Below are 27,032 nucleotides of genomic sequence, written 5' to 3' on the forward strand. Positions count from 1 at the left end.
TGTCCTTAAGGTACTGTTTTGCTTCGCCACGTGGACATTCAACCGTCAGTTTATTTACACGCCCTACTTCGCAGTCGTTGGCGACAATATGGACTTCACTCTCAGAGAATAACGTGAAACGTATCGACCCATTCTTCGCTAATTAAATCACCAACCCTTCCTCGTTAGTCTGACCGGTAGAGGACCGTTTGAGGTTTTAATTTTCGATCGTAAAAATGTTGTTTTGTTTTCAACTAAATTTCAAGTGATCCATAAAGTATACTTTGGTATTATACCCGGTCAACATGTAAATTATTTATTTTAATGTTCGGGTTAGACATTTTATGATACCATGCCGGAGGAGGTTTAGAGCAGTGGCGATATCGTAAAACCATGGAAACGGAGGCTTCAATATGCGCATGAGATTCGTAATCACCCATCGCCACCGCGTCCTTCCTGAACATTTGCTCAGTTCTGACTATGTAAATGAGCGTGCGCCACAAAATTTAACAAAGAAACTTTTTCCGTTCTAAGCAGCTCAACAATGGTGTCTTGCTCTCTCCCAACCTTGAGACCTTCACGTTGTCGTGTTAGCCGCGGCCGTATTAATCCGAGCGTTCGAGATTCAAAACTCGTTCCATCAACTGGCCTCGTCGAAGGTCATGGTTTCCTACCGACGCCAATTAAGAGCGAATTTTAAATCCTTTTTTTTTCCTTTCCCTCTCACCATTAAACTTCTCCTGATACACCATTCTTACTATTTGTCATTCATTTTTAATTGCAGTTTTAGTGCTGAGTTTGAACGCTATCGGATTAAGACCCAAATATCCAAGGAAAACCAGACATTATTAACATCCCAGTTCATCATATTATACTATAAATTGGATCACTAAACCATTCATCTAATATCGTAGAGGAAGAGACTCATTTCGTAAGCAGAATTTCTAAATCGTCCATTATAATTGAATGGGGACCCCGAGGCATCATCTAAACATAATTAATCGTGGCTTCTTGCGCAATTCACAGTTCGTGAATATATTTGTGAGGGAAGAGTGGAAAATGTTTGCGAAACAGCATTCCTAAACGATCCAGCAGAAATGATCCGCTTGGCTTGTCTTAATTTACATGTCTCACGTCACTCCTACGCCGATCAGTTTCAAGCTTATAAATTTATCTTTGATATCCTTCCAAAAGACTTTCGAAAACGTGATCGGCGGTTGGAAGTTAACCAAAGGACTTGAGGCGTCACGGCCGGCTGGACACAGTGTAGGGCTCGAGTGGTGAGATGGCGAGGACGCGGGTCTCGAATACATTCGCATGCAAACACTCGGAATTCGCAATTAGTTTTAAAAGTATCGCGCAACTTCCCTGGTTAAAGCGGCACGGCAAGCAGTTCACGCGAGAGGGCGATGTACTCAGTCGTCGAAGCGAAATTAAATCACCATTCCCGTCGCGCGAGGGAAGTTTACCACTGAGAAATACAAATAATGGGTTCAATTGAAGTTCTTAAAAGTTTATGAAACCTCAAAGTGACCAGATGCTATTTGGCGCAGTACGGCCGTTAAAACAGAGACAAAATCGCAGGGAATTCCTTCGAGGACGGGTAGGGGCCGAGAAAGAGATACTACGAAGTTGAAGGAGATACGTAAGACACTATCCGCGGGAAAGGTATGCAGCGTGTACCACTAGGATACCAAGAGAACACATTAATCCTCGCAACTAATTGCTCTGAACAGAGGGAAAGTAAATCTTCTTCGTTCTGCTGTCACCACGAAACGATTCATAACCCGGACTAGAGTGCGGCGTGGTCGCTTCCAATCGACGGGGGTCACCTCTAAGTCATGTCGAAGGGGGACTCGGCACCAGGGGAGCAACCATTGAGGCTGAAAGGCGATTGGGCGTCCTCTCCACCTCAGCGACGAATCATTGCGCAGGAGAACCAATGATACTTGTATATCCATTCTTCGATAACTAATGAGCCCGACACGCTAAATTTACTGATTGAGAAAAACGTATAAAATGGCGACCTTTTTTCAAGAATCATTGAAATCACCCCCTCTCGCCTTTGACCCCAAGTGGTAGGTTCCCATCGTTTGTGGCAGGATGTCACAAGTCTGAAGTGGAGCTTGGATTTCGCACTACACCAAAGTGTTCGTCCCCCAGTTCGTTCGTTTATTCGTCGTCCGTTCAATCACCCGGAGTAGTTCCGAGAGGAAGGAATATTCATTCCGGAGGTTGGCGATCGAGTCACGAAATATGTCATCAACGTAATACCTCACGCCAGCGGCAAGATGTGTGGCAGGGTGTGCATGCATAGATGGCGAACAGCTTTAGCCACGTACCGTACATAAAACATTGTTAGTTAAAAATAATTATATTGCAAAAGGTAATGAAGATTTAAGAGTGTTCATTTGATGAATAAGATTAATGGAAAACATTAACATTGGATAACGAAATTAATAGAAAATAAAGCAAATAAGCAAACTGTTTACCACTGAACATTTCTAATATTCGTACGTTAGTCAAGAAAATTAACCAGCCACTGTTACGTAAGAACAAATATGGCGTCAAAATTTGAAAACAGGTAATATGTGGGCAATACTAGTAGCTACACAAGGGTAAAAATATAAAGAAAACAAAAACCATTTAATCGAGTCTATATCCCAGCAATGTCACTATTTATACTCTAATTGGTATTGGTAGTAACTTTTTATTTCTCGGAAAAATCGACATCTTAAGCTTATCTATTCTGCAATTTCTCTCTGATCCGGAATGCTAAGTCATTTCCAAAATTCAAAACGAACTTTTCAAATCGTGCTGAACGTCTTCAGAAATTGGCGTCCCAAATTGAGCCCCACCATGAATCAACGGAGGAGGAGGGGGGTTGCCAGACGGGGGCGCAGTCCTCTTACCTTCGCCGCCGCACCCATCGCCGCCGCCACCGCGGGGATTTCCACAACGGCCTTGCCATTGACCCTACCCTCCCCCCACCTCCCTCTCTCCCTCTGGAAATCGGGAAGGAAGAGGTGGAAATGGATGTTCGTTTTTTTCGACAGCAAATGGAGAAATTTTCCGTAAAATATTTTGAAAATTGCCGATTCCATTAATGCTGCGGTAGCTCGAAATCGAAAAAAAATTTCTGAAGTAATTTTTTTAGAGCGAAGCCGGTTCCCGCGGAATCGATTATGAAACGAAAATTTGAAAAATGCCCTTGAAAAATTCATCTACTCGTGAACGAAATCGATCCAATATGGCGAATTGCGCACGAATTGAACACTTCTTATGCGGATTCCCTGCCGTAAAAGATCATAAACCTGAATTCTCTTTTTTATTACTCCGCATGAAATTACTCTCACCAATCCCCTGACTTCTTCCCTAAGAGCTGTGAAATTCACCTCAAATATAAATGATGCAATACAGTATAGTACTCGGATATGTGATTTTGTTCGTCAGCAACCAATTCGTAGCCGTCAAATAACAATTTAAATGCCGAAGAACTTTTATTGCCTAGCACAGATGGCATTATATGTGGTGCATCAGTTTTTCACATTAGATTTCGTGATGAACTTCGGAACGTGCTCGGCATAAAATATTGCGTATAATCCGCGATTCAAACGTTTTTCGAAAACTTTTCCCGACATCGAAAGACAGGCACGGGAGAGGGGAGGAAATCCCGCCCATCCCTCCCCTCATCTCCATGACGACCGCGTGCTCAGAAAAAACTGGGGTTTCCAGAATTTCAAGAGCGGAGAGGGGGGTCTCGCCTCCATTTCACACCCCACATCACCCCTTTTTGCCTTTCTCCCCTTCTGATCTTCCCCCACCTCCCCCAGAGCCGGAATAACACAAAAGAGTCGAATATTCCGCCCTCCCAAGCGAGGAATGTGAGGGGCTTGCAAGCTACAAGGATTGCAGGGTCCATGTATGGCAACAAATCTCCCCGTCTTGGTCTGAAGTTTTTGAAGTAAAGATGAAATTTTATCTCAATTAGTACTTATTGCCGGTATTGGGCTGCTGACCTGAGGGATCCAGCTTCGACCGTGGAAGCCTCTGATGGCACTCCCGTCTGAAGTCTCGATTTCTGTATCTTCCCGGATGCACTTGGGAAATACGCGGACGGCAGAAGGTACTAGGAGCCCCTAAGGTGTCGCGGCATCAAGGGCCGGGTGTGAACTTTCCTCGCGCACCAATCCAATCTTGGATCGCGCGTTGTTATATCTATTGGCGCGTGGTCAACGAGAGATTGAAACCAAATGATCCTAGGGATGCTGAAGAGCCAACTCTGGCATTTTTCTGCGGAGGTTTCCACTTCCTGTTCGCGTGCCTTAGCTTTAATCAACTTTAAAATCAATCGCTGAGTATCCCAGATAGTTATTTTGGATTGATTATCTCTCGAGTTAATGAAATTAAAAGATATATAGGGCAAGCGATATCTCCTGCAAGAATTATTTCAGCCATTAATGGATAGCGCATGTGACAAGTGTGCGCTCATATCGGAATACGAAACATCAATTATTAATTACTTTAATCCATTTTTCTCTCCTCAACAGGAAAAATTAATTTGGGGACGAGAAACCATCCCAAGCCGTCACCATGTTGCCTGTTTTGAAGAAATTGGCCTTCCTGTACAACCCATATGTCCTGTGCATCATCACCCTCGGCTATGTCGTGGCGGAGTTGGGTCACTTCCTGATTGGAGTGACGAGCAAGGCCACCGCCAAGGATTTGGACTACGGTGACCACAGCTGCCAGCTGAACGCCACGGCCGGCTTCGGGCACTCGGAGATCCCCATCCCTTGCGACTCGGCCAATTCGTCGGACGCGTGAGTTTAGAGCCCAAACCACTCCTTACCTCCACGCGACCCCCCGATGCTGAAATTTGCGGGATTAGATGGTTAACATCCATCCAGCTAACTTCTGCTTTTCGACAGCCAAGCCCACCAAATTCTTAGACGAACGCCTTAAGGTGTTCTTTAGAATGTAACTATTATTATGAAAATAAGTAAAATAGTGCCCAAAAGATACTGGAACGGGATCGTTTGGTGCTGCGAAAAATGATCTTGTAACATTTTTGACAAATCTGGGGTAATAAATTATCTATCAACCTATTTTGCTGACTAAAAGAGAGTACTGGAAAAGTGCAGGAAAACGTAACTTATTTTCCTTTCCGACACCGTTCTTTAATTCCAGACAATCCTTCTTTGTATTCTCAGGAGGAGACAATTGTTATCTCAAACGCACTGATTTGTCTTTTCGTATCCTCACTCCCTTGTGCATCCCGCCAATGTCCTCTCCTCCCTAGTAATTACGCACCTTAAGGGTTCATGGAAAAACACAATATTAGGATTCAACATAGGGTTTTGCTTAAACCAATGTTAAGGAAAACTTGTTTGTTAATTATGGTAAAGGCACTGAAGGTGGTGGATAATCACTGGAATTAAGTATTAACCCGTCACCAAATTCTCTTTCTTCTCATCTGGTGAACGCATGACTAAGCTTTCTCAGTAATTCGAGTGGCAAAAATATTTATATCCCTTAAAATTCCTCACTTTTTCTGATTACTGCTTCTTTCAAGTATAAATAGCCCACTGATAAAAACGTTTTACAATCTCACTCCAAGAAACCTTCGGAAAGTAGCGCTTACCCTCATACTTATGTATTTAAACAAGCGCGATCATTTCGCGTTTACAAATATATGTAAAGGTGAATTCATGCACGAATAATATGTATATGTGATGAGGATGTTCCCTTTGACAACAGGTGCGCGATAATTACCTTGAACGGCACGGCCTACTGCGAATGGGACTACAACGGCCTGGGTTTGGACTACCAGATCCTGGCAGGGCCGAGCTTCATCGCCGTGTACACAATCGTCGGAGTGATCCTCGGGATATGCGCCGACAGATATAACAGGTGAGCGTGGTCTACCGAGTTCTTTCAAAGACTCCGAACAAGAGTTTGCCTGACCACTAATGAAATGAACATTGGAAAGAAAAGTTTGAAGTTTTCACAGAAACTGAAAAGAGGAACTTCTCACTTATTACTGAAAATTCTATTCAAAAACTGACTGACTATCTTAAATAATATTTCCTCAAGTCATAAAGGGGAACCGTAAGGAAATATTTTTTAGTAAAGTCAGTCTTGAAAAGGCCGTAAAAATCTCAAATTATCCTTTCCAGAGATAATAAATTATTGATTGCAACACAATTGAACTCACTTTTAATGAGGAAACTCAAGAGCAAACTCTCCGTCGACCTCCTGGTTGATTACTGTGTTTTACGGTTGATGCTGCTATGGAAAAATTTCCTGAAAATCCTCATAAAGTGATAACAAGACTTTCACCAGTAATTATGGTGCTTCTGCGATTGCTTCCATTTCTTCCAGTGTTACTTTTTCCGTTTTTCCAACCCCCGCATTTAAAGTTCCTCCCTATGAACTACAGGTACAACCCTGACGTGGTGATCGAGCTTGCGTGCACCTGTGACCCATAAAGTGGCGCTATGAACATCTAAATTTATTTACGCTTACCAAGCCGCAGCAAGTGCGTGTGGCGTTCGTGCGTGTTACGTTACCAGCCATACATGCAAAATCACAATCATATCACCTCTACACAAATATCAGTTTGATCATTCACTCGAACAAATTTTATAACACGAATGAATGTTCAAGAGCAGGATACGTATATTCATGCATTCACGCACGGATCAACTTGCAAAGGCTATCTCTGGCTCAATGCCGAATTCAAAAAAATGAAACTTCTACCGCATTTAAGTACATATTTGTGTTTGTATAATTATATATATATATATATATATATATATATATATATATATATATATATATATATATATATACATTCTCCCAATTTTATCCATAGCAATAATACGAACCTTTATGGCATTCAGGTAAACAAAAGGGTATGCTTCAGATACTACATAATCTATGTATGCTAAGACTTCGATACATTTTATTTCCTGAGAGTCAAATATTATTTTATCTGGTCATTCAGGCAAGAAAAAAATTGGCGTGTTAAGCCAGTTTCTCATTTCAAAAGCAGCTAAGAAAGAAGAGACTGATGGAATGAAATTTGGTCACCTTCCAAGAAATAAAGAGACGCTCAAGTCCGTCGTCTCCTGTAGATTATAGCAAAACTCAAATGTTATCATTCACCACCTCTGTGGGTGGTGAAGACGTCTCTCTTCAGGCCCACTGTGTGTGTCGGGCCAATCAGAAAACAAAAAAGGGCCCTCCTCTCAGTAAAACCGTCAGTCTCCTCACGTCGCCGCGCCGGTGTCCTCCGACCCCCCCACCAACGTCCCCGATTGTCATGTCATCTAACGGCATGAAGGGAAACACGATTTGCCGCGGGAAGTTGAAAGAAGCTTTAACATTTCCTCGTTCCTTTGCTTCCTTGAAAATGCCTCCAGTACAATGGAAAACGGAAAAATGAAAGACTATCAATTCAGTTATCCTTTTTTGCATATGATCAGCCCTTTATAGAGAGGTTACTAGATTCTAACGATGCCGAAGCTGTAAAAAGGCGTGTAGTATCTGCAGAAATGTGTATGACGACGTCCTAATTGATTTTTTTCATCGCCCCCTACCTCAATTCAGTGTATGACGACCGTCAAAAATTCTCGTTGTCCCTGGTACAACGATCTTCCATATCATTAACAGCAAAATCGTCCCTGCCTTCTGGCTACGGTTGACTTTTTTGTCGCGACACGGAATCAGTTCAATGTCGACCCTCCTCGATACGTTGAGGTTGCGACATCAATGCTAAATAAAAAGAGACGTTTCTGGCGTTATATGGTGAAATATCATTTCGAAGCGAGACATTGATTAATCAAAAATTTCAAATTTTTAATTAATCAATGTCTTGCTTCGACCCATATCGCGTCGACACTGCTCAATCGCTGTATGTAGTCTGGCCTGTAAAATCGGTCTAATAAACCCACCACAGAAGAATTTTAATTCAAATAAGCTCAAATGGCGTATGATATGTGTCGGAGCTCATTCTGAAATTCTTTCCGAGGGGTAAGATCGGACGTGGAGGAGTGCTTTTTAAAAACCAATTAAACACCATATTTATGTAAGATATAGTATCCTTTGCCTTTACCATGCTGGGCAGACAATTTGATTGATTCTGCCTTTTAAAAAATAGATAAAAATCCCTATAAATTGATCAGGATTCAACCACTGTTGTCAGAAAGAGTGAAAACCAATTATTTAGCAAAATTTCCAGTTACATTGTACTTAATGATAATTTTCTCTCCTCTCTTTCAGGGTATTTTTACTCTCAATTTGCACAACAGTTTTCAGTATAGCTATTATTTTGATGGGTGCTGTGAATGAATATTGGCAACTAGTTTTACTTCGAATGGTGCTTGCAGCAGGGTAAGTATTTTTTTGTAATTATTCGACATAAGTTGAAGGAAATAACATTAATTTTCTAAGCAAGACTTTTCAACCTTTTGCCCAGTTAATACATTGAAGTTGATCTGTATTGTCACAAACCAGAAAGCTTTATAAAAATATCATCAATATCTCCAGTCCATTTGCTGCTGGAATTTAAAATTTAAATTTTTTGAAAAAAATTAGTATTGAAGGATTCAGAATTTATTTTGGCTATTAGGACAAATGAAGTAATCTTTCTTATTTCTTGTTTTTACAGAGAAGCAGGATGCAACCCATTGTCAGCGGGTATCATTTCAGATATCTTCTCTGCGGTTAGTATTGACAATATTTATTACTTTTTGTCCAACCAATATGTTGTTCATAACATTCCTTTAATATTGAATGGCAGTATAAAGAAAATTACCCCTATAGACTATGAAGTTTCAGTAGACTATGAAGTTTTAACTCTTTCTAATCAAAGTACTGCTCAACGTACTGTTTCATGGTAGCTATCTCTGAGTAAAAACCAGAAAGTGTCTGCAAATGAAGAAACCTTCACGTTGCCCAATTTCAATTAGTGAACTATCGGGCTAAATTCTACCAGGTACTATGCTAAATGATGGAGCTAGCAATTAAATATTAAAAAGGTATAATGTTCTTGTTTGCAGGAATACCGTGCCCTGGCACTGTCAATCTTCAATTGGGGAATATATGGTGGATATGGAGTGGCATTCCCAATAGGACGCTATATCCCAAAGATAAATGCTTGGGGATTGGTAAGGAATTATATTTTTTAATAAATAATCATTTTACTTACTTAACAAGGTGAAATAGTAGCATTTCAAAACTCATTAGAATAAAAAATGAGAAATCATGACAATACAAAATGCATAAAAAATATACCAGAGTGTTCACTTTTAACACATATATGCTAAATTCTACTGGATAATTATTATTTAAAATGGATTACAAATGTATATGATTATTTTGATTGTGACTGGTCTCAGTATTTCATAATTGATATTTATGGACTAAATACCCTAGGATAAAGTGTTTCACAGATGATTATGTTGTCCATCTGCAGGGGTGGAGAGTGGCATACTATGGAGGAGGTATTTTCAGCCTCATCATTGCCTGCCTGACCATATTCACACTCAAGGAGCCTGAGAGACAGAACATTGGAGAGGAGGAGGTCAAACGCAAGGAAGCAGCACAGGCAGCCAATATCAATGGCAATGTCGTGAATACATCCGATGAGAAGAAGGCAGAGGAGCCAAGTGCATGGAGGGTGCTCATCGAACCAAGGGTCATCCTCCTCTGCTTGGCAGCCTCTATTCGGCACACAGGTGAGGACGCCCTGTCAAAGCCAATTGATGAGAGGATGCCACTGATCTGTGGCATTGCTAATCTGTTATTTAACTCCCAAACACCCTTAAAGTAAAATAAATCCCTATTTTTGAGTGTTCTTGAGTCCTGACAAGAGTGCTCATGTAGTTGTCCCATTTAAAATTGAGTTATCATTAGAGTTTGGTCACAATACAGCTGGATTTAGAAACAAAGTATACCCACCATAAATGTTGGCATAAATCGTAGATTCCGGGAAAACTCTAATAAAATAAAAAAACAAAAACGTGGAAACAATTAATAGACTAGCATTTATATTAAGTTCAGATGGCTATGGAAATAAAAAAAATCAAGCTAAATGAAGTCTTTAATTGTTTACTTTATGACCCTGGACCATTTATTAATGTTACTGTTGAACTGCTTTTACATACCAAAGGCATATTCCTCTTTGAACTAGAAAAAATTACCTCAATTTTTTCCAATTAAAATAGAGAGTACCTTTTCATTTAGACATTTCAGATATTACATACAATTTCTCAAGGATACTCATTGTTTTCAAATATAAATTTATATAATAAAAGAGTGTCTTGTGGGTGAAGTATCTTCTTACACCCTTATGAATTGTTCCAATATAAAATGCATATATATGGTTTCATAATTTCCCAGGTGGTCTCTGCTTTGCTTACAACTGTGACTTGTACTACTTGATGTACTATCCCGAGTATGACCTTGGGTGGTGGCTGTTTGCTGTCACAATTGTCATTGGAAGCATCGGGGTGGTTGTTGGAGGAGTGGTTTCTGATAAATTTGTGGAGAAAATGGGCATCAGATCAAGAGTGGCCATCCTTGCCATTAGCCAGGTGAGCTGAAATGAAATGAATTGAGTCAAAGATCTTTCATTATGAAAAACTTGAAAGAACTCATCATGGCCTTGAATTTCAGACTAGCAAAGTAATTTTGATCAATAAAAACAGACAAAACATAACTGGCTCCTTCCTTGGGATTTTATTTGCTATAACCTACAGCTTGTAGAATTATAAAAATCAATGTTGTGGTGATACCCCCTGGACTCCCTCATTTGAGTACATTAAATGCCATCTTAAATGGTAGTAGGAAAAATTCAAAGAAAATGCAGGAGATGCCATGGTAGTAACTCTTAATGGAGTTATCCTCTTATGCATATCACAATGCAACAATTTCATAGAGAAAAAATCATTCCCCTTGACCAGGATCTGAACTCAGATCCCTGTGTCTGGCCAAATGCTTAGCCAGTTAAGCTACAGAGACGTTTTCTTACACTCTCAGTCAAGCAGAATGATTTTTACACTTTGAAATTGTTGCATTTTGGCAGAAGGAAAAAAATCCATTCAAAACTTCTCATCCATCAGAAATTGGAGACCTAATTTTCAATTTTTATTTTTCCACAGCTGATTGCAACGCCATTGGCTTTTGGAAGTGTGTATTGTGACCCTGTTGGTGCCATGGTTACCCTTGGGATCTCATATTTCTTTGGTAAGTATTTTGAGTGTAATAATTGTAAGTCTGTGATAATTGATCAATAACCTTTGTAAAGCTACACCAGGAAGTTAAGTGATCAGCATTAAGTGACAGTAAACATGAAAAAGAATCTGATTCCATTTAGACAATATTCATGGTTAAAAGTGTGATGCAGGAATAATTTATTGCATCAATTTATTCAAATAGTATACATAACTAAATTTTCAAATGAATTAGTTCTCTTCTTTCTTGCATCTACATGGCCTTGCAAATATGATACTCATTGGATGTCAACATCAAATTTAACCAAACCTTTTTGCCCATACAGCTGAAATGTGGTTTGGAATCCTGTTTGCTATCCTGGTCGAGATCGTACCACTTTCTGTGAGGTCTACAGCTGTTGGTGTTTTCCTTTTCATCATGAACAACATTGGAGGAAACTTGCCCATCCTTGTTGAGCCTGTATCCAAGGCAATTGGATACCGGGAATCTCTCTGGATCTTCTATGTTGGTGCCTACCTCCTCAGTAAGCTCAAAAGAAATTCTTTGGGAAATTCTATCTAAAGTAATACTTGCACATTGATGTCAGCTGTCAAGAGCATCACCTGCAAAATTCAACTTTGATCATAAATAACAGCCTTTTTCTAACTTAAAGAAACTTTATCCAGGGCTCATGTAATGATAATTCTTGATTTATTTAAAAATGTCATCTAAAAACAAATAATTAGCTACAAGCAATGCTAGTCCTATTTGATTTTAAGATTTATATTTACAGAATGCAAATAATATGTTTACCTTTAAATTATTACAGTAGGTTTTTAATCTTAACTTGAGCAACGGAGGATTAAGTATAAGCATAGCATATAACTTCTTTACCCTGACTATTTGCTTGAAATTTGAAAATGTTACTTAGGCAAAGTCACAAATCCTTAGACTCCAATCACAAGAAAAATAAAAATTGAAATAACGAATTGAAAGTTTAATGAAAATTAGCTTCCTTGGTTGAAACACTGCAGTACACCATTTTCACAATGAATTGGCACAGATGCAACAATGTGTGAAGTCAGTGGCACTCATAAACAATGCTGCCCAATCCCATCCCCTTCCAGCAAACCCAGGGGGGCACCCTCCATGCAACAACACTCTTCCAGGTCAATTCTGGAGCCCTTCCTGTTTTCTCATATTGAGTCCATATTCCAGGAAGACACTCTACACAGTTATGTAAACACAGGCAGAAGTTTTTTAAGAGAGATAATGTCTCTTTGTTATATTTTCAGTAGAAGTTTTTATAGTATGTCAAAAAGTAAAACTCCAATGGTTCTTTGGCATTGAAGTAAGAATTAATGTACACTATTTGATTAAGACTCATTATATTTCCTAGGTTCAGTCATGTTCCTGTTCACCATGTTCCTCATGGAACCTCCGACGCCGAAACCAAAGCACGACCTGGAGCATGCTGCCTACGACAACAGCCTGGCAACAATTGAACAAATCAATGGCCACCGCCCACACATCCCTATTGAAACATTGGAAATCAGCAGGCTGTAGGACAACTCTCAAGGAGAATTAGAAGACTAGATTTCAGCTTTGCACGGTTTATAAGTTTCCTTGTGTGGAGGAAGAGTAACTAACTGATTGACAACAGCATTGACAACAACAGAGCTGCTCCTCCTCTAACTGACGAATATTTGTCCAGAATGAGTGCATGCCATGGAAACAACATAACTGCGAGGGTACAGAAACTTCCACTCCTGATTTCACGTGAGAACAACTCCAGGCTGCTGCTCCAAGGGATTCCATTGAGAAGTATTATGTGATGACGTCACCATGTTTCCATGGGCTTGCCTAATCTCCCTTGCTGGGGAGAGAAATGGACCACTTGCTTTGTTGTCATGACTCTCTTTATGAGATGGCAGATGAGTTCTTCATCAGTTGGTGGGAAACTGCAAGTCCATTAGAACTTTTCTGCCAATGATACCTGCAGTATTTATTATGTACATTCCATTTGATTCGGTTTCTTCATAATCAGTAGAGGCTGTAAATGTGTGCATGTTGTTTGGAATAATTAACAATGTGCAAGTAACTGTGAGATTTGAATGGACTTATTTGATTACCTGGTTACTTGCATTGCAGCACAGGCAAACATTGTTATTTATTAGAACAGTGCATAATGGTGTAATTATTTATGAAACCAGTATCAATTCCTGACAAGTCAACCTGAAAGTGGAGGTGTTTTGGGGAAATAATAACAAAACCTCAAAAAAATTATCCACCACCCTTCACTTCTCCATTTCCCTGTACATAAGTTGCCCATTACCATTGTGTATATACATGTTAGTGCAAATAAAATCATTTTAAGATTTGATAAAAATGTTTGCTGGTTTTTATTCCACATGTAGCAGTGTATCCAGAATGGCAAAGGGGACAAAGAGAATGGAATAGCATAACTGTGTGAATGTATATGCATTTATGTCCCATGTTATAGAATTATTATTTACAGAATATTGCGACCAAATGCATGCAGAATGAAAAATTTAATGAAATAATCAAGATTTTGTCAAATTGTTTAAGAGCCAATTAAATGCTGTTTTACTCACTGGCTCATGAGAAAGTGTTGCACTTTAAATTGTAGTCAGTGAGAGTTCATTTGAATATCTTTCCCGGCAGTAACGCAAAGAAATCCTCTTGCTTAAAGTCAGCAATGTTTTGAGGCAACTTTTCACCCCTATCAGAGTTTTGAAGTTAGTCAATGCTGCCAACAGGTGTCCCTCAAAGATATTATTTTGATAGCCACCCCTATTGCGGCACATGACCTGTGGGCAATATTTACATCAGAGACCCCTCTTAAAATTTACAGACTGGCCAATCTTTAAGTGCCAGCACATACCTGCTACAAATTCAGATCCATTCTTGTCCAACAAATATTCCAGGTCAAAAGCGGGACATATCAGCAGGGACAATGGTTCTACAGCAAAAGTATTGTCCTGAAACTCATACAGTTTTGTCTAATTATTAGTTAAATAAAAACATGCATTGATGGAAAAATTTGACTGATTTTAATAACCAAGTATTCATCAATCAAGAATGATTTAATATTCAATTAATTCAAAAAAATCCTACTTCACTCACCCTCAATTATTGATACATAAATATGTACCATCTGTTTAAATGTTTGCTTCAACTGACGGTCTTGGGCATCACTATCCTGTCTAACAAAAATTATCACTTGTAATACATTATCTAGGTGAAAGGCTATTTTGAAATGAAAATTTCAGAACATTCTATGAAAAATAACTTTGATTTAAGACTAGTAAAGAAAATAACTGTGATAAGGAAAACTGAATACAAAATGGCAGAGGCCGAGGCAAATGAATACTTCTCGGTTTGAACTATACCCCTTGGAATTAAGAGGCTCAAATATGGATATCACATACAGCCAGATGAAACATCTTGCCATTAGCTCTACGCGCTCCCACTTAACTGTATCCATGCCCTATGCACACCCAAATATGCAAGTGGAACCCTCTTTCAATTTAGAATAACTCCACTGTGTTGCAATTCCACCAATGAAAAAAAAATTCTCATACTATTCCTGCTCACTACAATCCCTAAATTAATTCTGATCCCTCAAGAGTGTGGAACACATGACATTATGATAGATTGTGCAGGAAAAGTTTTCATTTGAAAAAAGAAAAAATCTCAGATTTGTGATGGTTGAATTCCATTCTCCAATGCCATCATTCTAGGCCAGGAATCAGGAGACGAGATTACATACTTCAAAAGTTGAAAATCCATTCCCGGGTGTATTCCGATTCAATTCTCACATAAATATGCTTTAAATCTCTGCTGGTAAGGCCCTTAAATAAGGAACCCAGCAATCCATCAAACGCACTCACATCGAGGAAGCAGAAACAGAACTACCACTGGAGTGCATTCCAATTCTTGCTTCAAGCACTTTGCCAGCAGATCAGATTGCAGCTCCGTTCCTCGCTTCTTAGCTTTGGTATGTACAAGGGCGATTCGAAAAGTAAGGTATCCTATTTTTTTTTTCATGAGAAAGCAAATTTATTCTCAAATTTTGTGTACATCATTTGAAAGGTTGAGCATTTAGCTATTTTTTCTACATAGTCGCCTCGACGATCAATCACTTTTTGCATCCTTGTAACCAGCTTTATAATACCAGCATCGTACTTTTCTCCCGTCGCGTCACTTAGCCAACTGACAACTGCTTCTCCGATATAAATTCATTGCCATTTAGTGGAAGTGTACGGAGAGAAGTGTATGGACATCAAAAACGTGCGGAAGTGGCGCAGGGAGCTTTTTGATGACCGGGAAAACGTCCACGATGAGCAGTGGTCGGGGCGGCCGAGTTTGCCAGAATGAACGGTGGGTCCAATTGACGAGATGTTACGCAATAGCCGGGGAATTACCCTTCATGAGATAAAGGAAGGCCTTAATGAAGAGAGTAGCTACTTCTCCGGGCAGAATTTTGTGTCGGAGGTCCTCGGTTACAACAAGGTGTCTCACCAAAGGAGTGTGTTAGCATCATGACAATGCACGTCCACACACGTCACATCAAACAACCACCCTACTCAATGAATTCGGCTGGGATATCATCGACCACCCTCCTTACAGCCCGGATGTTGCCCCCAGTGACTACCACTTGTTTCCTGCTCTCAAAAAACACCTTGGAGGACAGAAATTCAAGTCAGACGAGGAAGTGCAAGGAGGAGTCATCAGTTGGCTTCGTGACGTGGTGGGAGAACGGTACAACGCGGGTTTGAAAATCTGATTACAAGGATGCAAAAAGTGATTGATCGTCAAGGCAACTATGTAGAAAAATAGCTAAATGCTCAGTCTTTCATACGATGTACACAATGTTGAGAATAAAATTGATTTTTCATGAAAAAAAATAGGAGACCTTACTTTTCGAATCGCCCTTGTACATCAACCACTTTGGCCTCCAGATCCTTGACATGTTTCATTTCAAGATACATACTTGCGGCAGATACATGTAAGGAGACTTTTGATGGATGTCAATGCAAGAATTGGAAGGTCAACAAAACATGCCAAAGCGCATGAAGCAAGAATCAGAATGCACTCCTGGTGACTTAAAGCATATGCACTTCCAATCATTATTCATATTTCTGCAACACACAATGGCAAAAACAAGAACATTCAAATTGCCGCTGTGAAGTGCTAACCCGCACAAGACTGAGGCAAACTGCAGTGTGAAGTGGCTGACATGAATAATTTCTGAAGCGATAAGATCCCTTTTGCAGTGTGACCTTGGTGGACCCAACTGTCGTCCAATAAAACCCTTCAGGGGACATGCATGCCCATGCTACATAGATCCAGCAGTCAACTGTACCATGACCGACCACTGCAGCTGCGGGTAAATGGCACCCGTCAACTTTGGCCTCTGCCCACGGCATGCTGGCCCACCCTTTAGAAATGGCAAGAATAATTGTATCAGTCACACCATGATAGTAATAATATTCCTTAAAAAGAGTATATGACATGGCAACAAAAATCAATTTGAAAATTTAACTTACTGCAACAGCTATTTTGTTTCAGGAAATTGGCATTGAAATAATGGAAGCAATATCATTTTAAATTATAATGTGGGATAAAAAGTACTGGGATTCCTACCATTATTAATAGCTGTAGGCATGCAGAATTTTATATTAGTAACACAGGTAACTCACCTGAGTGAATAAAATATTTCGATTATGTTGGTAAAGAGACCTTATTGGTCGGAGGTGGAAGTGTGCAGCATACAGTGGATTTTTTGCTGTACCAAGAAATCCCCAGGGAAATGAGACTCCACCTGTTCTGGGTTTGATACTAAAAATCTCACTTGCAATATCTCAGTAAACTGCAAGTTATGCAGCTTGATTCGAGTTCCCATCACTTTCAATTGGTCTTTACTAGTGCCTCATACTGCAGTAACTTCATTGTTTAAGTGACTCCAAGAAAACAATATTGTTTCTTTTTCCCATTTATTATTTTGAGTGAATGGCTTTCAAAAGATCATCCAGTGAGAGTGAGTACCAACATGAAGTCATTCATTGCAAGCTAATGGGTCACTGACAGAGAAGGTCCACTGCCAGGATCACCACAAAGTTGCTACCGGCACCAAGGCCAGAGATCAAGAAGTCCTTGGAGAATACTAGAGAGCTTCCTTCCATTGCCCCAGGTCTAAAGTATTAATCAAAACATTTTTAGAGCCATCAACTGTGTTCAGCCAAAGATTTTTTCGCTCCACAGGATGCATTTGTGACAAAAAACACAAGAGACTTGATCCTTATTGAGTCTAGATGCTTTGTTTTCTTCATAAAAACTGTGTGCAGCATAATGAGAATTAAAGAATGTTGTTGGCTATCTGTGATTCAAGACCATAAATAACAATTTTTCCCACATTGATGAAATATATAGTGAATACTGAGTCGTACAGGTAAAATGCGTTTAATGTCAATTTTAATTTTGCTCTGAAGACTAACATGATAGCCATGAGTTTCCATATAAGAGGGCGGTTCAATAAGTACCCGTGTTAGAAATGAAAACCATTTTTTCAAAAACATTTTTTCTATTTTTCAACATAGTCCCCTTTTAGAAAGATACACTTCTCCCAATGTTCCGGCCATTTTTTTAACCCCTCTAAAAATTAGGATTTGCCGAACTCTCCAAAATATGCCTCTGTCTCGGCGATAACTTCCTTGTTTGAGCTAAATTTTTTTCCTGTGAGCCATTTCTTCATGATAGGGAATAAGAAAAAGTCACAGGGAGCCAGATCGGGTGAATACAGGGGGTGCGGCATTAATTCATAACGTAGTTCCTGCAGTTTGGTGGCGACAACTCCGGACCAGCTTGTTGTCCACCGTGAGCAATCGCGGCACCCATCGGGCCGACAATTTTTTCATCGACAACTTATCATGTATAAAGTATTAATTGCCGTTCCGGTCGACACACCCACGGCCTCTGTTACTTCGTGCACTTTCGTTCGTTGATCAGCGAGAATCATGGCGTGGACTTTTTGAATGATTACCTCAGTAACCACGTCTGCCGGGCGTCCTGGTCGCTCCTCATCAAAAACAGATGTTCGCCCACGTTTAACTTTGTTGAACCAATATCTAACTGTGGTCATAGATGGCGAAGTGTCCCCATAAACAGCATCCAACTTTGCTTTCATCTCCTTGCATTTCTTCCCATCCAAAAACAAAAAGAGAATTACCGAACGATACTGCTCATTTTCCATCTTAGCGAAAATCACGAAACACGTCTTACATGAAAGGCTGCCAAATCCAAACTAACGTTTAAATCAGTCTGAAATTTGTTTCCCCGTCGTTTGATAGATGACAGCACACGATGATAACATAAACTTCCCTCAGGAATGCCCTTTGTTGTCAAACACGGGTACTTATTGAACCACCATCATATCAATGCTCTTATGGAAGGACAACACTGACTGCTATCCATCACTTCTCCATGAACTCAATAAAAGTGAAAACTGCAAAGCTTAGACCAAGGAGGACCACCACAACCCAAAGACTCCAAAAAATGCTCTCTTCACATTAATAATACCTCAATGTATATGTAAGGAACTTTTATCACAAAAGATGGCCCAGATCAAAAATCACACACACTTTCCTCACATTTTTTTGATCTGGTGAGTTTTAAATGTAATAAACAATGAGGGATCAACATTTTTCGGGCCAACTTTGAATAATGCAGTCACATATTAAAACCTTATCTGAAAATCACAACACTGACAACAACACAAGGGCACATTCGAAGAAACACTGCCCTACACTGCAACTCAAGGTCCTTGTTGCAGTGGAATTATAAAAAAATAGATACTGCATATACATATAAAAAAAAATAGTCACTTTACAATGTTTCATGCTCTATAAAGCAGAGCAGAGTCTTACAAGTGAGACTTGACTTATGCCTCAGTTCCTAAACAACGTCGCATCCAAATGTTTCTCAAAAATCAATTTCTCCGTTATCTCTGGAAAATCCACCATTGTGTCCTCCTCACCGTCAACTCGCCGCCACACCCGTGCGCTGTACTCACGCAATGGCTGGATAAGCTCTTTCAGCCTGCTCTCTGCTTCTTTGCTCAAATTATTCGTGAAACCTGTTGGGGGAAACAACCAAAGCAAATGAAATTAGAAATGACTCAGAGTAACAGGAGCACTTCGACTATCACCTGCTTTCTCCCTCACCATGCTTCCATGGCACCAGGGGCCAGGGGCCTTAAAAAATATTATCTCTATCTGGTATCTGAGCTACTTTTGGAAATATTTACTGATTCAACAAAAGCAAAATTTAAGAAATAAGTAATGGTGGAATCGATAAAAAGGTCAGGGGAACTCTTCCAAATGCTGTATTTTTTGCTATCTTCTGTAGAAATGAAACACCATAATTTCAATGAGTTAGTGGTATATATTGACAGAGCAATTCTTAAATTAAATATTCAAAAGAGTGTCTGAAATCTTGAAGCATAACATAAAGCATGAATTACAAGTTGAAAGTCAGTTTGTTGCTTAAGTTCAGAAAAAGGAATATTTTTACTAAATTGGGGTCAAGACTACATTCTTGATGTAATTATTTCATTATTATTTTCATTCATTAAATTATTTCATACATTATATGTGTTTGCATATCATTACTTGGTAGTCCACCAATTAAGGTAAGTTTTGGATGGACAAGAACTTAACACTACCTACAGTTCTCAGTCACACCCAAGACAACCTGATACCTCACCCAACAATAAACCCTTCTTTAATTCCACACGTATCCTACCTCCTTTTATTGTTTTTGACATACCAATTCTTTTCACGACATATAGGGAAAATTGTAAAAGTTGTGGACCCAATGCAAATTTACAAGAAAATTTTATTTTTAATAATTATTGCATATTTTCAGACAAAATATTGCTAAATAAAATTAATGTTTTTATTATTTCAGTGAAAATTAAGATACCATTACTTTACTTTTTAAAGATCCCTAGGATGCATACTTTTTCCAATCATGGAATGAGACCCATTCATTTCCACATGGCTAATGATTCCTCCAATGTGGATTTGCTCAACACAGCAACCTCATGGGACGTAATTGCTGTATTTGGTTAAGTTTTACTCGAGTTTATATTTGATTCTCTACAATTGATTCTGGTCTTTAAAAAAATATCAATTTCATAAATGACCTCCTTATATATATACATAAGCTCATCAGAAACTTCATTAAACATGGCACCAAAATTTACAGTTACAAACCTTTGTAGCCACAAACAATGGCTAGTGATGGGACTCCCATTAAATCCTGAGGCATTTTCCTTATGTCTGCATGCTTGACAAGTTCAATGTTCCCAAAATCCAAAAAATAAATCTCAGACCCACTTGATTCTGTAGCTACACTTTGGCCTCTGTACCAACTGCCATCCCCTGCAAAGGAAAAAAATCTTACTGCTACCAAACACATACAAACAAGGAGATGAATACTTTCATGGAAAAGAGTAGCAAATTATCAGAAACCATTATAAATGTTGAGGAAGAATAATATTATTACGAAAAATATATCACCTAACTGACCAATGCACATTAGGAATAATGAGAAAAATTAGCTCTGGACTGTGATTCCACTCAATGTGGATCCTAACCAATCAGGCTAACTAATCCAACATCAAAAATCAAACTCATGGAAGAGGTTTCAGTGGATTCAGATCTGACTACATTGAATTTTCCACACACCTAACATCTCTGGAGGCATTTAAATAAGTTTGTTTCCATTAGACTTGGTCAGTTGTCAGTTAAAAATAAACTGCTAGGGTTTTGATTATTAGGTGTCGTTAGAAAGAGCTTTGAATTCCTCATCTGCTATGTAAATTGCATTTCTCAGCATTACAAGGGTATTTTAAAGTTAAAAAAAAACTTGTAATCCATCAACTCTATTTGGTGATTCATTGATTTCTAACTTTAGGCTAAAAAACAGGAATTAGGATCAAGCACTTCAAAACTTACGACAACTATGACCCATGGCATTTTCATCAGTTAAATATTTCATAGAAAATGGAGCATTACATTAATTAGATAGCACATGTGAAAATATTATGGATTTTAAACTAAATAAGCTAACAGAAAAGCCTACCTATCAATTCACTTTGTATCATTTGGTTAGACCAGTCAGGTCACGTTGGGAAAAGTCAATCCACTTAGTCATGACAGAGCTGCATTCATTGCAGCCACAGTTGTGCTAAACTAGATCTTATTACACTACGGAAAATCTAATGTTCTACATTTGTAAAATCTTAATGATCCAACCTTAAATAAACAAATATCATAAACATATCCTATAATCTCTCTGTTTTAAAAAGAAATTTTGAACAAATATGCTGTAAATATCTTTTAGAACTAAATAGAATTTTCTCCAAAGATCAGAATTAAAATAAAACTTAATAGAAAAATTAAATGTTTTCTTAAAATTGAAACTTCATAACTAGTAACATTGAAAAAAGCTTCCTCAATGATATGAACACGCTAAACTTCATTTTGGAACTGTACAAAAAATGGCACCATTTAGCAATGAAACAGATTAACACAAAAGAACCACTCCTTTTCCTTATGGATGGAACGGAGGGAACATATTTACCTGAAAACTTGGCAAGGCATATCTCGTTACTTCTTGGCACATATGGAGCATCAGGCAGCCCTTCACAAACCTCATTGATTTTCATCTGGAACTCTTCATAAACATAGCGGATGAGAGGATGGTCCTTCCGGCAGACAACTAGCATTGACTTTCCCGGAGTGCTCAGGGCTACCAATTGTATGTTAATGAAACTCTCATTGTCCAATGGCACAGGGAGGACATCTTCCTCCACTTCTTGGAGTACTTTCTCAACTGGATTTGTGAAATAAGAAGAAGTATTAGTGAAACTATACAAAAAAAATTATTCTTCAAACCAAAATTCAGTTAATAAGGGAAGAATGAGCTCATCTTGGGCGAATCCCCACATTGTATGAAATTTGTGTATTTATGGCAATGAGAGCTCCCGTTTACTTGGCGATGGTACTTGAAGCATACGTTTCCAGTCTCATTCACCTCTCTAGAGTACGTGTTACCATGCCATTAAGAAGCTGGCTCTCATTAAATGACATCAAGCAAGCAAAAACTAGACTCAGCTCATGGAGACACAATGGGAGGAGTCAAATGGGACAGGGAGAGAAAGAGAAGTGAAAAGGGAGTAGCTACAAAGACAGCAGTAATGATGCCACACGGAACCTTTCTTTAGCAACTTAGTCACCCAAAAGACAACACAGTTGGAGCGGTATTTCAGTCTTAACTTTTGAGAATCTCACATTTTCCTTGATTTGTCTACAACCTCTCCCAGGTCCATGTTGTCTTTTGCAGAGTTCTTTAATTGATTGCATCATGTGAACTGATATCCTTTGTTGTTGAATTTCTAATGCAAACAGATCTGCTTTAACAAAATAGATCTCTAGTGCATAGATAGATCTTGAAAAACAGAAGAACAATGCTCAGACAAAGGAGAACCACCACAACCATTCGCTCACTTAGTCTCTAAAAAATGCTTTCTTCACATCAATAAAAGGGTAAAGTGAAAGGTTCTCATCCTGACAATGAAAGACTGCAATTTTCAGTTAAAATTGTCATATTTTTCCACATAATCTCCTTTGACTTCAACACACATGGTTTAGCATTTCTCCAACATCAGTATTCCTTCCCAGAAGTGAGAGTCTAGAAGGCTATGAAAATATTCATCCATGGCCCTCTCAACTTCTATATTGGACGTGAAGCGCTTCTCAGAAACGAATTTCTTCAAGTTTGGGAACAGATGGAAGTCTGAGGGTGCTAAGTCAGGAGAATAGGGGAGATAGCCGAGAAAATTGTACCCCAAATCTCGTAGTTTTCCCATCATCAACGCACCTTTCTTGAGCAGGTGCATTGTCCTGGTAAAAGATAATTTTCTTCTTCAAGCCAGGCCTCTTCTTGCAAATTATGACATTCAGCTGGTCAAGAAGATTGGAGTAATATTTTCCTGTAATTGTTCGGCATCCTGCTAGGTAATCAATCCACAGGATCCCTTTCGCATCCCAAAACACACTGACCATGACCTTTCCAGCAGAATCATTTGACTTTGCTTTCTTTGGTGCTGAACCACGGGCTTCCACTCACTGCTTCGGCTGCTGCTTTGTTTCTGGCGTGTAATGGTGGACCCATGTCTCCTCCTTGATGACAAATCGCCACACAAAATTGGTCTCTTCGCTCTTGAATTGGTCCAAACATTACTGCAAAAATTGTTGGTGCATTTGCTTTTGATTGGCATTCAGCAAATGCAGCACCCACCTTGCACAGAGCTATCACATCCCTGATTATTTGTGCAAGATGTTTTGCACCCTTTCTTCTGATATCCTCATGGCCTTAGCTATCTCACTCAACTTCACGTATCTATCATCCAACACCATACTGTGCACCTTTTCAATGGTTTTTTGTGTGGTTGTGGTTTTTGGCTGTCCTTCAGGTGGGTCATCTTTGAGTGATTTGCTACCTACTGTTGTTTAAATTCAGATGCCCACATTTTAATGGTTGATATTGAAGGAGCACAGTCCCTATACACTTTTGTCAACTTCAGATGAATTTCCTTAGGGGTTAACCCATCCTAAACGAAGAATTTTATGACCACACGAAATTCAAATTTTTCTAATTTCACAAAAAACACAAAAGATATCCACTGTAACAATATGTGTAAACAAACTACTTGAGTGAACCAGTTGAAACTTGTCTTACGAACTAATGACAAGTGCACCCAGGCAGGAATCATGAATTTTTGCTGATTTTGCACCTTTTTTCTAATTGAAATTTTCACCTTACCCTCATAATAACTCACAACATATGTGAGAAACTTTTAATAAAAAAGATAGCTCAGATCAAAAATCATACAAGCTTCGGGCATTCGTACTCGCGCATGAAGCACCATACACACTATGATTGCCCATGACATTGATATGCACAGTATTTTGTCACAACACCTCCTTCCTTTAAAGCCCCCAAAATTTTGGAGTGTAAGAGGATGCCTTGGTAGCTTAACTGGCTCAAGCACTCAGCCAGACACCGAGGGATCAGAGTTCGAATCCCAGTCAAGGCATATGACTTTTAGATTCTGAAATTTTTGCCTTGTAATGCACATTTAGCAGATGACTCCATTAAAAGTTACAGCTGTGGCATCACTTGCAGTGTATTGGAAAGTTTGTCATTCTACACTGGCCATTTTTATTACTACTAATTTTTATGAATATTTTAACACATCATTTAAATAAAGATGTCTGGGCAGACGACTACCCAACCATTTAACAAATCTAATATCACACATTTCAATTTGAACAAGATTTTAAAGAAACGGACAGACACCAAGAAAGAAATAAAATTGACCAAAAAACAAGTTTACTGCAATCGCCAAAACTTAAAATACTATTTCTGAGGGTCAAAAAAACCAGTTCAAATAAGAGAATTACACTGCACAATAAGTACATGTAAAACCTAGTTTTTCCTTGGTAGATGGTTAAGAAGTTTCTGGTTTTCATCTGCATTTGTTATCTGCTACTCTTATTCCAGGTAGAATTTTCACAATAATGTGAAGATGCCACTTGGAATGGAAATGAAACCACTGATGGGAGAATACAACAAATGTGAAGGCAGAGCCAGAAATCTTCACCTGCTTACTGAGAAGCACGTATTGGAGCCTACTCCAGAGCACACTATACAAGCAGGTTGCAGGAGAGTATCAGCATGTTGTAATTCAATGCAGCTTAACTGGAAAAACTTATAAGAGCATGCTTACCTATGACAGGGTTTGCAGGCTTCCCAAGTGAATTCTTACTTGCCATGTTCATTTTCTCCTTCAGTTTATCATTCAAACTTGAACCATTCTTTAGGAGCAGGTCACATGACTTTAAGTTGTCATTAGGGCAAATCTAGATGAGGGAAAAGTTTATTAAAAATGAAACATAATTTCATCCACCAAGGTGTCCCTGCTAGATTTATACAAAAAAAACACAAGGGCCCAAAAATATTGAGAGCAAAAACTACTTGACCACTTTAGTCAATGAAGCTGCATGAATGAGCAGGCCAAGGGAAGAGATTATGTACTAACTATTGGGAAATAGAAATCACAACAAAAGTAATAAGAGTTTTCCAGTTACCGAGTAAATTATATGGTGCTTTGATGTTTCAAAACAAAAAGCCTTATCTCAAGTATCATCACAAAAGTTTAAAAAACCATTTTGTCTGACTTCAACCAGTAATTTAAAATGGCTTTTCAATTTGGTTTGAAATGCCTTTATGCCTCTATATTTTTAGAGATTGAATACTATTTCAGACTGCCAGGGAAAGAATTACTGAATTATACATGTATAGATAGATAGAGGTCTTTATCAGAAAGAAATTGAGACCTAATGCTCCCTATTATGTACATAATAAAAAGAATTTAGGGCAATAAAATGCAAAACTTTTGCCATTTAAATGAGCAAATTTCATGAATTCAAACATTGAAATGGGAAAAAAGTTATTTGAATAAACAATGATTTCAGCACCAACAGAAGTATTATTCCATAAACGTGCAGAATCATTAAGACCACATGCAATTTGACATTCACCATTTTCCATTGCATGTACGTGTTTACTTCATTGGTTCATTTTTATCATCATTTGATAATAATAATCCTAGTTAAATGATCAATTAAGGTGTTAAATATTTACATATGCTTGTTGCTTAAAAGAAGCTTGAGCACAATACTACAAAAGGGAAGGGAACCATACACACACACCAACACTAACTAGGGATTCCAATTCTCACTCGATCAAATTCACCATCCCCTTCCCTGTTCGCCAACCAATAGGTTGCACCCACAACACAGCAAAGCAGAAGCAGTTTCCTTCCTAAAGATTTAAAAATGGCTTGCAGCAGATGGATTTGTCAAATTTCAAAGATGACCAACATCTCCCAGGGAGGGCATTCATTCCAGTGTTCCTCTCCTTTAATGACCTCTAACCCTTCCCATCTAAATAATTCACCCTTACACTGCATACTCCAACCCATTTGTATCCCTTTACCTTCCAAGCTTCTTTTCCCACTGTTGTGGCTACACCAGAGGACCCTGCCGAAGTTGCCCACATCAAAATTATACACACCAAGTCCCAACCACCTTCCTGGTTTTTCCTCTCTCCTCATGCCATGCTGCCACCATTATTCAGGGTCACTGAGGTCTATGTGCCAAGAGGCTCTCACCAATGACAGCGTTCACCCATTCCCCCCTCCTTCTCCTCCCCGATATTCCTCCTCCATTAATTAAAATACCTTTGCACTCATTGTTGATCTCAATTCCTACCCCTCCGCCTCCCTCTCCCTCCCCTACTGTGTCCTCCCATAACCTTCCCCTCACCCACTTCATTACACATCTCCGCTGCACAGCTTTTGAGTTTTCAGTGTGAAATTTGAAGTAGAATTAAAATTTGAAGCAGCCTACAACTTGACACAAACTTTTATTGTGAAAAATGAAATAGTTGACTAAATGTTGAACATATAAATACATGAAAAAAAATCAAGAGTATAAAATCAAAGTTTAATTTTCACCGCAGGGCATTTTGTAGCTGACATAATATAATTTGAAGTCATTAAAACGCTTTCCTCTAAAAACTATAAAAGCTAAAACACTTCAGCAGTATATTATGAAAGAAAATTTTAAAATGAGGTTTACAATACTCTCACAGCAAGTCTCTCTATGACAGATGTA

The 27,032-nt window shown here is 38.8% G+C and overlaps 2 protein-coding genes across 2 annotated transcripts in view; one reads left to right on the forward strand and one right to left on the reverse strand.

The window, feature by feature from the left end:
• Positions 1-13,584, forward strand: part of LOC139693806 (probable 4-methylmuconolactone transporter) — a 30,383-nt gene extending 16,799 nt beyond the window's left edge. The window contains exons 2-11 of the mRNA XM_071592089.1: positions 4,530-4,802; positions 5,740-5,892; positions 8,266-8,376; positions 8,654-8,708; positions 9,045-9,152; positions 9,461-9,722; positions 10,387-10,580; positions 11,148-11,232; positions 11,546-11,743; positions 12,599-13,584. Of these exons, the coding sequence (XP_071448190.1) occupies positions 4,573-4,802; positions 5,740-5,892; positions 8,266-8,376; positions 8,654-8,708; positions 9,045-9,152; positions 9,461-9,722; positions 10,387-10,580; positions 11,148-11,232; positions 11,546-11,743; positions 12,599-12,765 (1,563 nt within the window). The 5' untranslated portion in view covers positions 4,530-4,572 and the 3' untranslated portion in view covers positions 12,766-13,584. The remainder of the gene's footprint in view (positions 1-4,529; positions 4,803-5,739; positions 5,893-8,265; positions 8,377-8,653; positions 8,709-9,044; positions 9,153-9,460; positions 9,723-10,386; positions 10,581-11,147; positions 11,233-11,545; positions 11,744-12,598) is intronic.
• Positions 13,585-17,224: 3,640 nt separating this feature from the next.
• The window catches only part of LOC139693545 (uncharacterized), a 40,081-nt gene continuing 30,273 nt past the window's right edge, over positions 17,225-27,032 (reverse strand). The window contains exons 19-22 of the mRNA XM_071591745.1: positions 25,082-25,214; positions 21,871-22,122; positions 20,499-20,666; positions 17,225-19,357 (exon numbers count right to left, since the gene is read on the reverse strand). Of these exons, the coding sequence (XP_071447846.1) occupies positions 19,170-19,357; positions 20,499-20,666; positions 21,871-22,122; positions 25,082-25,214 (741 nt within the window). The 3' untranslated portion in view covers positions 17,225-19,169. The remainder of the gene's footprint in view (positions 19,358-20,498; positions 20,667-21,870; positions 22,123-25,081; positions 25,215-27,032) is intronic.

This window comes from Hetaerina americana, unplaced genomic scaffold (assembly GCF_022747635.1).
Source record: "Hetaerina americana unplaced genomic scaffold, ioHetAmer1.1.p SCAF_5, whole genome shotgun sequence".
In the NCBI taxonomy this organism is placed as follows: domain Eukaryota; kingdom Metazoa; phylum Arthropoda; class Insecta; order Odonata; family Calopterygidae; genus Hetaerina; species Hetaerina americana.